We start from the raw sequence: 18723 nt of genomic DNA, 5'->3' as shown, positions 1-18723 counted from the left end.
CAGCCCGAAAACAGTTTAATCAAAGGAAAATACATTACTCGCAAACAAAACTTTCCAATTTCATTTTTATACAAATAACTACTCGTATAACATAATAAATATAATTGGATTGCAAATATGTCTCTATCTTTCGAGAACTAGCTAGAATTTTCATAAAAAAAATATAAGTCTGCTTCATAACCCTATCAATCATGATGAGATATACTAAAAAGCCTAATATCGTTTCGAAACCGTAAAATTGAACTTTTACCTTAAAATATTGAGGTACTCTGCGTACTAAGGTCCCGATCAGCATTGAATTGTATCCGAAATATCTATTAAACAACTAGCATTATTCGTCAATCAAACCGCCAGACATATACTTATTCTGGACTTATTAGTATCATCAGTGGAGTGACCGACGAATGATTTTCGGTCTTATAACTACATTAAGTAAGTCATGAAGTAACTACTCGTATAGGTGAGATATAAAAGTTATATTTACAACATTTATGAATGGTCAGTACTACTCAATGCCTTCAAACAATCCTGTATGTGAATCTAAAAATTTTCGTAACATGGGTTAAAACATGCCCTGTGTCCTACGGCCTGCGTAATAAGTTGTCTGCGATGACTTGTCTATGGATTCCTCGACGGGAACTGCACCTTGTATTTTTGAAAGTTTGATGAAAATTTACGAAACATAAGTGAATTTCGAACTGCGATACTATGGTGTGCTGATGAGAATTAGTAAGTTCTAAACCGTTATATACCTGGTTCTACTAGCGACAAATCCTGACTATTTACTAAATAATCGGATATTGTTTATGCTGGTCGGGGAATTAGTTCACAGAGTAGTTGTTTCCCACAATATCATTGGTTTAAACATTATTTTGCCTAATGGTCACAGGTCTTGCTCAAAAATGTTTAAGAAACTGAATATGAAACTATAACGCGAGAAATCAAATCAAATCTCTTATCTGATAGTTGATTTTGTTTTTAGAATTGAGCTCAAGAACGTGGCATCAGTTTCTGAAATACCGTGAAATCCCTTCGAAATTGGCTCAGACTGCTCATATGAATTTTTCTTTATTCCGGCTTATTTTATTCGATATCATACCACTACAACAGAGAAAAACCAAAAACAATGAAGAAGAATCTGCCAGGATTGTTCAAGTTTTTTATTTATTTATAACATTATTCGCCAATGCAGACAAAAGGGTATGCCTATAACACATTTGAGTCTCAATTTGAGACGACTACAAGCGGCTAGTTATAAAATATCAGGCAAATACGCAAATAACTATATTAATTTAATTGTAAGCAAGTAAATAGTTACCTTGATAATATTGGTCAAGAACGGTATGGGATAGAATATTGGCAATTCTATTATTGGTTCATTATTGATTAGTTAGATTAGAATTTGTAACTTCGCTGCGTAAATAAAACAACGCGGTAACGGGGCCTGCGGGATTTGCTCGCGCTTTGTTTAGTGCATGTTTAAGTATTCAAAGCGGCTGCTACACTTAAAGAAATTTAAAAATGTCTTGTTCGATTATGCCTGTCAAATTGATAAATCCTTTTCTGACTAGAATGTTGAATGGTAATCGAATATCTTGTTGGGTCCTATCAATAAGTCATACAATGAATACGTAAACGAAATCGGCTCTTAATCTATGTTATGTTTTTATTTGGTATATGTGTGTAATAATTCCGAAGCCCCATAATTTATTTTTTTATTATTTTAGCAAAAATATAAGTGACTACTGTCGAATATATCGTCATATGCATAGCGTAAAAGAAGGGTTGAAGATGAAACTAGAGACAAGAATAATAAAATAGGGTATTATTTTAAAATCACTGATAAAACAATGTACAGGGTGTTAATAAACTTATGTAAAAAATTTAAAGGGGAGAGGGGGAAAGGAGCAAAAACTGAGTTAACCTATATCACAATCTTAGCTAATTAAAAAAGTGTTTAAAACTGTTTTGAAACTGCTGAAATACATGTATTTTCTCGCGGCGAGTGCTTACAAAAAATTCTTGTAACACTTTTTACGAGTTTGTAGGTTTCTTATGAAGCCGGACTGTATTCGAAAGTCAGTTTGTAATACATTGTTGTAGTGATTGCTGTGCTGTTTTTTGAGAGTACATAATAGCCGTATTTCCAAGTTTTCTTTTGAAAATGACGCATTTATTTAGCAATCACGAATATTATGATATGCTCATAATTTATGGCGAAGCAAACGAAAATGCCCACAGAGCTTGTCAAGTGTACTTACTGTGCAAGATATCCTGAACGACGTGCTCCCGTACCGCGAACATTTGTTGCTGTAGCGCAAAGAGTGTTGAACGCCGGTGAAGTACAACCGGGTCGAGGTCGCGACAGTGGCCCAGGGCGACCACTAAGAATTTTTAAGCAGAGAACGCATTACGCCGGGTCCTAATTGGCAAATATTTTTAATCGCGCGAGCGAACGAGCGACGCGATGAATAATCAAACCTTCGTGGTGTGATGCAGGTGGCCGAATTAGGGCGATCGCGCGAACGCACGATGCGATAAGTTCGCATCGCGTGATCGCACTTGTTTGTTTTTCAAATCAGTTTGATTTTCGTCGCCCAGTCGCGCGCTTGTCGGTGATGAAATATCAACATTTTTTCGCTGATTATTCTAATTATGGCTGAACAGCAAGTAGAACAATTAATAAACGAAATTCAAAAGCGGCCTACTATTTGGAACAAATGGTCTCCATTATATAAAAACAGAGTGGCCGTAGATAAGGAATGGGAGGCTATTGCGGCAGATTTAAAAGAAAACAGTAAGTATATATTTTTCATTAAAATTCCTAATATTGTTTCAAAATACTGGTACAACTGGTACAAATAAGTTACTACAACCGAAATTGTCCAAAGGATAAAAGTGAGTTTGGTATAGCGAAATCAAAAACAGAAAGCTTAAACGTAGCGCGTTTATTGAACGAGACTGTCCTCACATTGCACTAATAGACAGTTGTATATTATTATATGTAAATAAGTGAAAATTATTATGTTTAAAATAGAAGTTTATTATTTATTGACGAATCTCTACAAAATAATCGACAAAGCTTTGTCTAACTTGTATAGCGCTTCGTGAAGCATGATTTGAACTTCTAGATGATATGATGTTTGCCTGTGGTAAAAAATGATATTGGTCGTCGCCTAGGGTCTGATTTCTGTTGTGTTCTGTCTTTTCTATATCGATTATTAAATTGTGTAGTAAGCAAGTGGCTTTAACAATGTGAACAGCATTGTCTACTTTCGTTTCAATAGCTTTTTGAAGTATGCGAAATTTTGCAGCCATGATCCCAAATGCACATTCAATAACCATTCGTGTACTCGACAGCTTATAGTTAAATAGGGACTTGTTGTTATCTTGTAATTGCCTTCTTGGAAATGGTCTCAATAAATAATTTCGGAGGGGAAATGCTTCATCACCCAAAAACACATATGGAGCTGTTATTTCTGAACGAGGTAACTGCTTTCTTTCAGGCAACTGTATTATACCATTTTCTAAATGAGTATGCAGTTCAGTGTTAATTAGAACTCCGCCATCACTATCTTTCCCATAACCTCCTACATCTATCATAATAAATTTATAATGCGCGTCACTTATAGCCATCAAAACTATGGAAAAATAGTTCTTGTAGTTGTAGTACATGCTACCAGAAGAACAGGGGCACCTAATTCTGATATGCTTACCGTCGATGGATCCTAGGCAATTTGGAAATTTCCATCTGTCGTAAAATTCTTTGGCTATGTTTTCGAAATCAGACTTCGTTGGAAATTTTTGGTGTTCTTTTTGCAAAATTTTCCACAAAGCTTTACAAATTTCTATAACTATATTACCAACTGCAGTTTTGGATATGCGAAAAGATAACCCCAGTTGTCTAAATGCTATTCCAGTTGACAGATATCTGAAACAAATATTTCGATTGTAACTACAATTGATTTTCGCAAAATATACAGACTGATTCAACTGTACTTTGACAAATTTCGGGAAGTGATTGCTGGTATTATTTTAAAATAAAAATATCTTATAAGCATTGATTTTTGGCGGCTTAGTTACGGAGATACAGGGTGTTAAAATGTAAGCAAAAAAATTACCTAATAATTTTGGTATAACTCATTTTTTTATGAAATTTGGTAACTCGGATAACCACCTAAAGACCCCTATTTTTTTTTCAGAAGATCGATTAAAGTCAAAGTGGAAGAATCTGAGAGATGTATATCAGAAGGAAATTAAAAAAGTTAAAAAACCACGCTCTGGTGATCCAGGAAGTCCAGAAACTTATAGCGGAAAATGGTGTTATTTTGATAGAATGGCCTTTTTGAAGGATACGGTTACTCCTCGTCGTACAGAAGGAAACTATTCAGTAGGTTCAGAAAATGCATATGAAATGGGCACTAGAACTGAATTCAATGAATCACAAACACAAGACGATGATCCTGAACAACCAACCCAAGAAGAAGCCAACCACTACTTGCCTGACAGTAACCAATTTAGTCAAGGAGCTGAAGATTTTATACGGGAAGTCGAAAATTCTACGCCACAGATATATCAGTCTACTCCTCAGGCAACAGATGAAGTTCACCAACTCACATCACAACCTCAGGGACAGACACATGCGTCCCAGTTACAAACCAATCAGGCGCAGAAGCAAACACAACAATCCATTCATCCAGTGCCAGCAACACTTGCATCTTAGTCGCAAAAGAAGAAAAGAAAAAGAGAGACTGAGACAACGTCATTCGAAAAAGCAATGCTCTCAATTGAAGAGAAAAATATTGCAGCGCTAAATAATAATATCGATGATGATGCAGACATGCTGTTTCTCAAATCCCTTCATCCATTTTTTAAGGAGTTAAATAAACATCAAAATCTAATGGTGCGTAATAAGATGCAAAATATTTTAGCAGAAGCTATCTTATCAAACAGTGCTACATTATCCTACACGCCGTCTCCGCAACATATATCATATTCATCTGCCTCATCTCATTCGGACATGACATACACAACTCTCTATTAAACGTACAGTTAGTGAAAAACCGCTGAGACAGGAAATTACATGAATTATAACCTCTGTCCAGTTTTTTCATTTGTCAATAATAATAATTATTATTCTATTTGTCATTTAATACAACTTGTAATACAAACTTTATTGTTTTATTTCTTACCTTAATGTCAAGAGTAGTCTTTCTTCAATAGGTATAGGCTTCTTAAAATTCGTTGTAACATGACTGCACTCTTCTCGAATACTTTCAACAATATAATCAAAAGTCTCAACTTTCATTCTTGTGTAACGCAGAAATAAAGCCGGATCCTGTCTTAGTTCTTCATAAAGGTGGTAAAATTCTCCAAATTGTGTTCTGCTATGATGTATTGTGTGTTTGTATGGACGTTTCATTTTTCTTTTCCTAAAGAACCTTAAATATTTAAAGTAAATGTTTTCACAAAATAAACGTCTGCATTGATCGCGCGTCATTTTACTACTAAACGATCCTAAAATTCTCGCTTCAATTTGGACAAAGCTCCAATGATCGCGCTTTTACATGACGCGATTATCGAGTCGCTCGCTCACGCGATCAAAAATATTTTCTCAATTAGGACTCAGCCTTACGCCTGGTCCGAATTGGCAAATATTTTTGATCGCGCGAGCGAACGCGCGACGCGATGAACAATCAAACCTTCGTGGTGTGGTGCAAATGGTCAAATTAGAGCGATCGCGCGAACGCGCGTTGCGATAAATTCGCATGCGTAATCGCACTCGTTTGTTTTTCAAATCAGTTTGATTTTCGTAGTCGAGTTGCGCGCTTGTCGGTGATAAAATATCAAATTTTTTTCGTTCATTATTGTAATTAAGGCTGAACAGCAACTAGAAAAATTAGTAAACGAAATTCAAAAGCGGCCTATTATTTGGAACAAATGGTCTGCATTTTATAAAAACAGAGTGGCCGTAGATAAGGACTGGGGGGCCATTGCGACAGTTTTAAAAGAAAAGAAACTAATTTTCCAAATTGTGTTCTGCTATGATGTATTGTGTGTTTATATGGATGTTTCATTTTTCTTTTCCTAAAAAACCTTAAATATTTGAAGTAAATGTTTTCACAAAGTAGACGTCTGCATTGATCGCGCGTCATTTTACTACTAAACGATCCAAAAGTCTTCTACTCAATTTGGATAAAGTTCCGATGATCGCGCTTTTGCACGACGCGATTATTGAGTCGCTCGCTCACGCGTTAAAAATATTTTCTCAATTAGGACCCGGCGTTAGGCGGTCGCGGTCCCGTCGCATCGCGGTTCGCTCTATTCTCGATCGCGCGCGGTGGAGTTCATTCCCATGTTTTATAATGCATTCACACTAGACGTTCTCGAGCTCGTCGCGCTCGCATCGCGTTCTCCACCGATCTTTTCCAAATAATCTCGGGAGACCGCGATGCGATCGAAACGAGCTTCCTCTTCCATATAACACATTTTTTTAACTACTAAAACAATACCACAACTATTTAAAGCAGGGCGCGAGCAGGATTGTGTACGATTGCCAAATGCGACTGATTCTGTAAAAGACCGCGGTTAGCTCAGGCCAGAACGGACCACGACGCGACGGGACCGCGATCGCCTAATGGGTTCTCTGCCTAAATGTCGAGGAGATAATTTTAGATCTCATCGAAGAAGATCCGCATCGTAGCACCAGAAATATCGCACAACAAGTAAATATTTCGCATCCTGTTGTGTGGCGGCCATTACGAGACGCTCAGTTGTACCCATTTCATATTCAACTTATTCAAATGCTTACTCCTGAGGATTTTCCAGTACGTCGAGGTTTTTGCGAATGGTTGCTTCAGGAACATACAAGAAATCCTCAATTTAGAGGGCAAATCTTTGTTACAGCCGAAGCATGTTTCAGTCGACTATCGAAAATCCACACAAAATACGTCGCGGTATTTAATTTAGGTATTGCGCTAATTCAAACAAAAAACAATGTTTGTAAAATTCTTATCAGATGAAGTCAAACGATGTGCAAACGATATCTCACAAACAGTATTCTTAACTGACGATATTGTGGAAAAAATCTACGATATACGTATGTATATAAGCATGCAAGATATTTATTTGAAAGATTACATTTAATAATTTCAGTATGTCAGGCATGTGTATAAGCAGATAAGTTCAATACTCAAAATAGACCTCACATTATGAAACAAATACTAGGTTAGAGAAATGAGCCTGCTTATTAAGACAGTCAAAGCTCTTTATTCGCCGTAAATACGCAATCCGCGAATACGGAGTCGTACCAAAATATCTCCATAAAAGTAATTTATTGAGATAAATTTTAACAATATTAATTATTATTATCAGGTTTAGGCAATAGTTTAAAGAATTTAGTGATTTTTCTTGTTTTGTCGCTAATAAAATATATTTTAATTCTTCGGATTGCTATTCAGCTGTGGCATTATCAATTTGCCTCTTAAAAACGATTCTTTCAAAAAGGAATTTTATATACAAACACCATATCAGATTTTAGCGATTTTGCCATGCATCAAAATGGCTTTTATTTCTTTAAACGAAAACTGTTCAGCGTATGAACAAATATCAAGAGACCAAATTAACTCCAAAGTAAATCAGTATTACAAACAAAGAATTGATTGACAATTGATTTTAAGAAAAAGCAGTGGCGTACTTTTTTTTCTTTAAAACAATTCAATACAAATCCCGTTCGAACGCCACGGGTAGAAATTTTTTGAAAACTTTTACATCAAAAAATGTAATTTAATGGTCAAAGGAAGTGTACCAAAGTTTGTGGAAATATCTGGAGTGGTAGGAAAGTTATGATAAAAAAGGCATTTTTTCCTTAAAACTTTAACACCCTGTATCTCGGAAACGAAGCATTTTCGGACATAATTTTATTTGAACAATTTTCTTATTTTCTTGCATTCTATACAGTGTTAAAAGGAAAGTATCAACTTAAAAATCACCCTGTATATCGTTAGATTCGTTAGTTTTGGATCCGCGAATACAGAATACGGGAAGTGGGCACAATTTTTTGATTCGCGAATAAGGAGCTTTGCCTGTATTTTAAAATGGATAAACCAATACAAGTTTTTGTCTATACAGGGTGTAACTAAATAAGTGTAAAACATTTAAGGGGGTGATTCCTCATCGAAAAAAAGATAGGATCTTTCATATAAAGAAACTTCATTGGAGCATCCCTTGTTAAGATACAGCCCCTTAAAGGGGGTACATAAAATTTGTTTAACAATTTTTTTCACAAGCACTAAACAAGTTACAATATTGAAATTAACCTGACATTTTCTACTACCAAAAAGACACTTAGCCAGTAATTTATTTGGTTTACCCCATGGTAGTAAGGGGTGGAAAACGCAACCCCTAAAATTTATTTCCAACGTAATTTTTTGTCTTATTATTTTTTTACCATTTAAAAAATTATTTCCGATAGCCTGTTTCATTCTAAAAAAAAATGTCTCTTGAATTTTTTGCCCAAATTAAACCAGTTCGCAGTAAAAAATTATTTTACGAACAACTACAGAGATACATCGTCATAAATGCGGACTGGATTTACTGTTATTTTGTAGTTACTACCTGCATTAAATGATTAAAGGGGAATAATCAAAACTAATTTAATAATAACAAAACATACAACATGTAGAAATCATAGTAAATGTTCAATATGTCTACCTTCAGACATTACGCATGCGTCTAGACGTCGGCGCATTGAGCCACGTATTCGCTCAAATATTCCTGGAGTCTCTCTAATTACCCTGCACGCATCGATAATGCGGTTTCTTAAGTCCTCTACATCGCGAACAGGAGTACGATAAACCAAATGCTGCAAATGGCCCCAAGTAGACAAATCCAGAGGATTGAGATCCGGGGATCGAGCGGGCCAATTCTGTGGTCCTCCTCGACCTATCCACTGATTTGCATATGTTTCAGTTAAATGCTGACGTGCTACTTGACTAAAATGGGCGGGAGCCCCATCATGCATAAAAACCATATCCCTTCTGACGCCCAAAGGAACTTCCTCCAGCAGTACGGGGGGATGCACTTTTCTTAAAAATTGAACGTATGCCTCACCATTTAATCGAGGAGGTAGAAAATGAGGCCCAATTAAATAATCCCCAATAACTCCGACCCACACCTTAAGAGAAAACTGTTCTTGATGGTTAGTTTCGACAATAGCGTGATGGTTTTCATCAGCCCATATGTGGTAATTATGAAAATTAATAATCTTGTCCCGAGAAAAACTACATTCGTCTGTGAATTCGATCGTCTTCAGAAAGTCACGATTTCTTCTAATCATTTCCAGCATCCAATTGCAAAATTCAAGACGGTTCGGAAAGTCTCGCGGTAACAGTGCCTGTACTCGTTGCAGATGGTAAGGGTATAAGAGATGTTCCTTTAAAATTCGAAATACCGTCATATGATCAACATTTAGCTGGAAAGCAATCTTTCTAGTACTGGTAGTAGGTTGTTCTTCTATCAAATTAAGTACTGCTGCCTCAAGCTGTGGTGTTCTTACTTCTCGATGGCGACCACAATCCTGCGTTCTTTTGTTGAATGAACCATATTCACGTAATCGTTGATGAAGTCAGACAAATATTCTATGTGAAGGATGCTGCCGTTGAGGATACATTTCAGCATATCTTGTAGAAGCTTCTAACCCATTCCCCTGCGACAGACCGTAAACGTAATGCATATCAGCCATTTCCTCATTTGTGTATGCCATTTTAATAACAAGTGAATTATTAAAGTAACAAATTAAGAACAGAACAATACACAATTAGTATTACTTCAATTTCAAAAATTTACAAACTGACAGCTTGATTCCAATTTAATTGTCAGTATCGCTAATGGCGGCCTACTAGATAAATTAGTTTCGTATTTTCGTTTTATGGCGATATGTATCTTGTTCGTAAAATAATTTTTTGCTGCGAACTGGTTTAATTTGGGCAAAAAATTCAAGAGACATTTTTTTTTAGAATGAAACAGGCTATCGGAAATAAATTTTTAAATGGTAAAAAAATAATAAGACAAAAAATTACGTTGGAAATAAATTTTAGGGGTTGCGTTTTCCACCCCTTACAACCATGGGGTAAACCAAATAAATTACTGGCTAAGTGTCTTTTTGGTAGTAGAAAATGTCAGGTTAATTTCAATATTGTAACTTGTTTAGTGCTTGTGAAAAAAATTGTTAAACAAATTTTATGTACCCCCTTTAAGGGGCTGTATCTTAACAAGGGATGCTCCAATGAAGTTTCTTTATATGAAAGATCCTATCTTTTTTTCGATGAGGAATCACCCCCTTAAATGTTTTACACTTATTTAGTTACACCCTGTATAAAGTGGCCGCTGAGGTATCCGAGATACTTCATATGTGAATTATATGACTAATTTTAAGCAAAAATGATTCTATTCATTTTTCCCGAACCGTTGGGAAGGTTCTTGAAAAATCGGGTTTAAAGTTGTAAGGTCGTACGGGTAGTTGCTAAAGAATAAATTACATTGTTGCGACTAGAAGGCTAGGTATTTAAAAAAAAAAACACCAAATTAGTAAAATTTTGGATACACATTTATGTTAAAAGTGCATGTAGACAGGAAGCATTATACAAATAAATGCATAAATAATACTAGTTGCGAACAAACTCCGAATATTATGTAGATTTAAATTTATTTCATATGGCTGGTGAAGGTCGGATGCGTCATAGCAAAGTGTAGGAGGGGCCTGGGTGTTCATTTCGTTTGGACATTTATAAAAGCAAACGTACATTCTCACGAAAAGGTAAGGAGCCACATCAATAATTTCAGACACCATTTTAAATGCGCAGAACAGGGAAGTAATAAATAATCAAATAATGAATAAATAAATACTTCATGTAAATAATTGTGTTTTTAGCTTTTCAGCGCATTTCATCTACGAAATGAATTGAACTGCAGGTACTACTAAATAAAAAGAAATCATTATACGAAAAAAAACTTTTTATCTAATACATAATAACGTAGTTTCTTCTTTGTCAACTCGAATAAGTAATTTTCATGTTTTACTACTCTCATTAGAGAGTCGCTTTGTAGTAATTATTATATATATTTTATGCGCGTCTACCATTAACGATAATTACCAGCATAAATTTTCTCTATTTTCCGTAGGTATCCCTGAATTTGTGTGTTAAAAAGTACTTGTAAACATAAAAGCTAAAATTAGGAATTTGCTATTTTTTTTGTAAATCATTAAGACAGATACATATGACAACGTAGACATTAATGTTTTCATTAAGAAGGAGATCTATAATACGTAGAAGCAGCAGGTTCCTGTAATGAAAATTCAACTGGTGACATTTTAAGATAATAATTTGTTCCGGTTAAAATTAAATTTTAACAACCTGCTGCGGCAAGATGCTGCATATACGAAAATTGCTTCTGGGATATTTGCATTTCGATCCGACCTTCCTGCATAAGAAGTATTCTAAGAGTCTACAGTTATAGTGATAAGAGAGAAGCTATGTAGGCATTTAATTATTGTTAACTATATACGAAGTTTGTTCAGAAAATAACCGAACTTTTTTAATATTGCGCTAATGGAGATATTTAGTGACATGCGGTTGGCAGCATTGCGTTGCGAATAACTTCATGCTCTTAGATTGTTGATATTTCAGTTTTCGTGGTATTGTATTCCTGCGCAACGTCTTTAAGTGTTAGTGACGTTTTTTGAAATGTTTGACTTTCTGGAACATAGATACAGCGCAAAATTTTGTGAGAAATTGAAGACAGCTTTCATGGAAAAAAGTGATGGTCATTGTTTTTTCAACTTTAATGGAATTGTGCATTTCAAATACCAGCCTCAAGGTGAATGAGTGAATCATGTGTACTATCAAGGCGTTTTAGAACGGTTACGTGAAAAAATCCGCAAAAGATACCAGAGTTGTGGCGAGACAACTTGTGGTTCCTGCACCCACACACTCTCTGTCAATTCGCCATCAGATTACTGTCCTCCCTCACCCGCCTTACTCGCCAGATCTGGCTCCTTACGATTTTTTCTTATTTCCGAAATTAAAATCAGTGCTGAAGGGCAAGGGATGACATCAAAGCAAATTCATCACAGACTTTAAATTTCGGTTATTTTCTGAACAAACCTCATGTACAGGGTAATTCAGAACTTATCCAAAAAAAATTCTGGATGTACAGGGGACCCTTACAAATACAATTTTGTAAAGAAAAAAAGGTCAGTTCGAAATTGATTTAAAAATACACTTCTGCACGGCATTGGAAACTGGTCCAGTGTAAAACCTGACCTCATGGCGGTGTGATAAAAATGGACAAAAACTTTCGCAATTAAAGAAATATGTAAATAGAATTTTATCGCACCTATTTTATATCTGCAAATTCAACTGCTTTTGCCGTTATTAATTAATAAAATGAATTTGTGTTTTTAAATAATAAAATCATTTGACATACCCGATGCTGCAACAGCAATTGTTCAAAATTTTATCCACTCACGTGTAAACACATTTGGGTTCGTCTTACTCACTTTTTACGAACTAACACAAATGATATCTTGCTCCACCATAACACAAATACTTCACCATAATACAAATGTTGTCTAGCTTCACCATAAATTAAAACGATATCCATCAACTCTGAGTTGCTATACACGCAAGCCATTTTTGACACTAACTACTAAAAAACTGATGTAAATAACACAGATAACAGGTAAAAACTACCGCAGCGACGGATTTCAGTATTAGGAGTCACATGGCTCTCCACGCGTATTGCGAATGACGCTAGAGACTACAGTTGTCCAGCTATGTAGTGGTTTAATGTGCTATAACTTCAATAATTTTTTTTTCAGAAACTATAAGGATTTTACAAAATTTTTTTTTACAATATTGACTCCATTTCTCATGACGCATCTATTCCCAAATTTTTTTGGATAAGTTGTGAATCACCCTGTATATATTATACGATCAGTGTGCTTCGGGTAGTGTATTCTACGTTCAAAAATATGAAAAAGGTTCACAGTTCGAAATTAAGTTCATATAGCTCCCGTAGGAAACACTTTCAGGCTTTGTATTTATTACCGTAGAATTTATGATGTCAAGTTTGTCAAGCTAAAGGGATACTAGATTTATTTACCCTTATTTGCATTTTTATGGAATGGTTGAACTTTATATCTGACTCTAAAACGTTCAATTTAAGTCTAAGAGTAGCTTTCTTTTGTAAAAGATTAATATAACTTTTAAATGTCTTGTAAAACTTGTAAAAAATACCCACCACAAAATTGTGACAGTTTTTATCCACAGCCCATCAGCCCTGACCTAACAAATTTTTAAATTATTGTCTTCATATTTTGTTAAGAACAAAATAGTAGGTCTCTTACATTACTGGTTCGTACATGAAATACTAAATAAAATGCTTACCCACCCGCGTACCTTCAAGATGCTATAACTTATAGCTTAAATTTATTAGAACTTTTTCTTATATTGCCTGAAATTACTTATTTGTTTCATAGTTTTAATTTTTTCTCATTTATTTTGCTACATAAAAAAAATAAAAGAAATAAACCCATTCGGCAAAAGGATCAGTCAAGTGTAGACATCGGCAACTTTGTGGCGAGAATCTATCTATCTATATTATGCTAGTAAGTAGCAATATGTGTTGTAGTAGCAGAAATATGGTAAATCTGTGGTCAAGCCGTGCGCCGCTCTATCCTCACGATATACAATACTACTACGTGCCATACACTCGGCCAAGCAAAGCGCCAAACTCAATGACATTCGCACAATTGACAATGAAATGTAGGTACAGCCAACGTCCTTCAGCAAGAAACCTTGATTGTTCACCGGCATGGCAGACCGACAGTGCAGGCATTAGAGCATCGAATAAATTGATTGATGCAAAACTTCAGATTAGAAGCAGACATGTACATGTTATTGTACAATCACGCGGATTACTAAAATGTGAATTAGTTGATGCTTCGCCACCATTAGGCCTGTGGCCTCGGTAAATGTTGAACGGTCATTTTCGTTTATGAAATGGATATTTACTGATCACCGGAGATGGTTTTACGGTTACTTACTTCCCGGGCGTAGCGCTGACTATAGTATGTAATGTAGGCAACTACAGTAAACGTGCCTACATTCAGGCGACTAATTTGGGTATTCATTTAAAATTTGTAAGCAACAAGGATTCTAATTCACAGAGTAATTAGAAATACATCTTTCACCTTCGTGGTCTTTTTTAATTTTCTCTTAACAGTATTATTTCCTGTCTCTAAAATTTTTGCCGAGCTCCATTATATTATGGACCGTTTTTCCACGCGTCATCGCAAATTTTTAATATCGCTTTTTATTGTGGCCTTTGTGCGTGTCTATTCTAATATTTACATGTCGAGAGGTTTATCCAATATAATGTTTACTGCATTTACAAGGTATGCTCTAAATGCAACTTTTGAATTTTGATTGGGAGTATCTTAGACAAAAAGAAACCGTATCGTATTAGCTATATTATTAACAAAGTATTAATTATATCATTAGTTGTAATTATTAAATTCTTAATTATTGAACCTAGCCCTCTAGCAACTTTGAATAAAGGTAGGATTAGTTAATTAGTCTTATTTCACCTTAATTAATCTAAAGGATAATTATGTGTTCAGGAAATATTGTCATGTTAGAAAAAGAGTCACAATGTTTTTCTAATCACTTTTATAACTTTCTACTGTCAGTTGTAAGAACATTAAATTATTTTTTTATCTGAGAATCTTATTCTAAAATCGCACAGAGAAACGGAAATAGTGATTGTGATTTGTGTTTACTGAATTTGTTCAAATTAACATAGAAAACAAAATTTGAAAATGTTGCCCTTTTTCAGACCAGCATATTGAATTTTTCCTAGAAGTTGGTATTTCATTATTCAGAATATTACACTACATATTTTGTTTGTTTCTCTTTATTGCAATTTCCTGATGACAGATGGTAATACTGCCACATCCAATTTACGTCATTTACTACTTTTTATTTGAATTTTTATTATATTTAACTAATTTTTCAAAATATGTCCCCAACACTGGAATTTAATTTACAACTAATTTTCAATTTACACAACACTTTTAACATCGCCGTGAAAAAATTGCGTTAAAACTACTTACGTATCCGTATGAAAGATATGCAGGTACTGCTCACCTGAAACAAAAATATGGTTGATGTTAGTGTACTTAATTCTGAAGTGTTTATGTTTGTAATTTGATAAATATTTGCTAAAGACTTTAATACCGTACTGCATTTAGCATTTTTCAACTTCCATTTTCTCAAATTTATATATGTATTTATGTATACAGGGTGATTCATTAACAATGGGAAAGTCGAAAGCTGAAGATACTACACGTGAAATGGTGACCATTGGCGCAAACATGCCTTATCCGAAAGTTGATAGTTTCGGAAATACAGGGTGTTGATAGTTAAAATTTTAAATCGTTTTTTTTTGCGATTATTCTGAAAATATGTACGTTAGGAACTTGAAAATTTGTGAAACTATATTTTTTTAGGCGATGAATAAGATGTGTGTTGTAATTTCAGCATTGCTCATAGAGGGCGTCACTTACGACCAATTTTACCGAAAATTTAGTTCATAACTTTTTACCCTGTATGTCTAACATAAAACTTGATTCAAAACCTGAAAGAGCTATCATTTTTCCATTAATTGTGTATTCTTGTTTCATTTCGGTATCTCGCTCTGTTTTCGAGAAAAATCGATTTAATGTTTGCGCCAATGATCACCATTTCACGTGTAGTATCTTCAGCTTTCGACTTTCCCATTGTTAATGAATCACCCTGTATATATGGATGACGAATTACGTTTGACATTTAATATAGGAAAAGAGACCAACAGCGTTTTCAATTTATTTGTACTGTGCACACATTTTTTATTATTAGTAGTACAGGACGTGTAAAAGTGCAAAATTAAAATTAAATTTGAAACATTATCTAATTTTCAACAAGACCAAAAGTCAACTTTGACACAAGGTGTTACTTAATCAACGAAGACTACACAAAGAGCACAAACTCCATTTAAACAAATATCTTACCAAATTAGAGGGCGCTAGTGTCCCACGTACCCCGAAGTAGTGGAGCGGAGATAAAGAGAGCGGCAGTTTGAATTAAAAATCAATCTTGTCGTTTTTGTGTTAAAAATTTTAAAATAAATAATGTAGGCTGCTTTAAATTAGATAAATAAATCAATAAATAACGAAAATATGTCGGTGTACAAGGAACACTAGTGACCCTAGCGGTAAAAACTATAAGTTGAAAAACATTCCAATTTTTTCATATTTTCAATCTTTATGTTTTGAAGACTTTATCGCTAGGATACGTATCTAAACTCCATGGGAATGGAGCATAAAATGTCTCAACTGATAAAATCCATGATGTGAGCATCACTTAATGAATCAAAATGGCGAAAAAGGCATTCTTACGACGATTTTACTGGGAAAATCTCAAGAAACCAAAAAACAGAATTTTCTCAGAATTTTTCGGACCGTTTAAAAAATTTTTGACTTTGACATATTAATGAAATTCTAGAAAACAACATCCTATTTTCGATTCTGTATATTTTTGTCATCATCACATTCGCTTCTTTGTCCAGAATGAGTCAATTCTTGTTATTTTTGCAATAAACATATATACGGATTGTTTTCATTTATCTGTTTTTTATATTTTATTTTGTCCCCTGCATCCTCTCATGTTTTATTTCTTGTTCAATCATGCATAATTCTTATCAAAACACGTCTTGCAGTTGTATTGCAACTCTGGAAGACCTGGATCTGTTTCCACACTCGAAGTAGAAGAGCAAATTTTGAAAGAATTGGAATAAAACCTCTGAAACTAGTTTGCAGGACTACACACCTACCACATCCATTCTTGTAATTCTTGTAAGCATTTTATTAATCATTCTAAATTTTGTGTTAGTTGCGTTTGAAAAAAAATAGCATCAACATGCTCTCATGCTAGTGTCATTGTCTTATTTGGATTTACATATAATTTTGAGAGAAGCCAACTTTGTTCTTCATTTTTATAATTATTTACTTTATAATAATTTTACAGTGATTGAACACAATAAGCTTTCGCTCCTATACCATAAAAAGATAAACTAGGGTCTGCTGGAAATTCGTCCTTCATTTTTCCTAGTACGAATAGATCTACTGACATAAAATATATTCTTCTGTTTATAATTTGAAGTGTCAAATTTGTCTAGGTTTTCTGTGACATAATTGTAAAAATTACCTGTATAAATTTAAATTAGTAACGAGTCGGCATTTGTGTCGGAAAAAAATTGTCTAATAGTCAAATCACCAGACTATAATGCTAGATTAATAATTTGTAGATGAGTTTTGAGTTAACACAGTAACAATACTAATTTGGCAGCATTCACCTTTTTACGAATGAGAGAAAATTTACGAGCGACGCAATCATGGAGACTAGATAAGGAGCACGAACTCATACGGAAAAATTGACAAAATTTGTCCAAGAAATGGCAGAAGTTGGGGTGGCGCTAGTGTTCCATATGACCCAAATGAATGTAGCTTCATAAATACGAGTGAAGTAAGCAAATAACCAATTTTATTTTATTTATATCGAGTTTAGTAGATATATTGGGGAGCGGGGAGGTATACTAAACCTAAAAACTAGAAGTCAAGTCAATAATTATTACAATTTGTTTTTATAAATGGTAAATAGAAAGTTTCGAAAATAATTTAAATATGGTAATAGTATGTGAAGTGAATGACTGTCAACAGATTTAAAATAAAACAGTACGTTTGTGATTTGCATTTTCAATCTAATGATGTCCAGCTGTTCTATATTACAACTTGACCGAATAGTGGGTTAATATTATGGCAAAAGGTCGAATAATTCGGAAGTTGGAAGCAGCTTCTTTGATTCTTAATACGGTAGAGAAATTTTTAAATAGAAAGATTTCATAAGTGAAAATATTGTATAATTGAATGATGCATTGTTTCTTTATATATTTTGCAGCAGCATCAACAGCAAGAGCATCCGCTACACCAGCAACAACAGGTGCAGCAGCTACAACAAGAGCAACAGTTACAACAACAACAACAACAACAACAACAAGTAAATCAAGAGCAATTAAGTTACGATGAGATTATACTAGAAAGTGAGCATCCTGTCCTGTATAATCTAATAAAAGAAAAGTTCTGTTGACGTGTGATGAGGTCTCGACAAAGCAACTATGAATATGTTCACATAATATTGACAATAGCAACAAAGTATACTTTATTTATTTCTACATATTCTTGTAATTTATATTACGTGCATAAATAATTAAATTCGTATCTTTCATATAATTCTTGCTGGTGACATCGCTATTATCATTACTGAATTGAATAAATCATTTCCAATTAGTTGCTGTTTCTTTCCTGTTAGTAAAAAACTGATTGAAATTCAGATATCATATAAAATTTAAAGAGAGGATACGTGTAGTAATTGATGCTGATCGATCTGTATTGGTAATTGACTACTTTTACTAAATATTTAAACATGGAAATCAATTGCTTCATGAACAAAATGAAATTTTAAGAAGATAGACTGACACGTATTACTTATTTTTAAGTTGTTTTATTTGTAATATATATTTACTTTGTTACTTGTTTGTTATGAATAAATATTTATTTTATTTTAA

At 34.2% G+C, this 18723-nt stretch overlaps 1 protein-coding gene across 1 annotated transcript; it reads left to right on the top strand.

The window, feature by feature from the left end:
* Positions 1 to 2655: 2655 nt before the first annotated feature.
* LOC108912025 (transcription factor Adf-1-like) lies at positions 2656 to 4723 on the top strand. Its single transcript, XM_018717163.1, has 2 exons — positions 2656 to 2797; positions 4203 to 4723. Exons 1-2 carry the CDS (start codon positions 2656 to 2658, stop codon positions 4721 to 4723), a joined length of 663 nt encoding a protein of 220 aa, XP_018572679.1.
* The last annotated feature ends 14000 nt before the right edge of the window (positions 4724 to 18723 follow it).

Source organism: Anoplophora glabripennis, unplaced genomic scaffold (assembly GCF_000390285.2).
Source record: "Anoplophora glabripennis isolate ALB-LARVAE unplaced genomic scaffold, Agla_2.0 scaffold653, whole genome shotgun sequence".
Classification (NCBI taxonomy): Eukaryota; Metazoa; Arthropoda; class Insecta; order Coleoptera; family Cerambycidae; genus Anoplophora; species Anoplophora glabripennis.
Note: the sequence above shows the minus strand (reverse complement) of the source record. Positions and strands in the feature narration are given on the sequence as shown.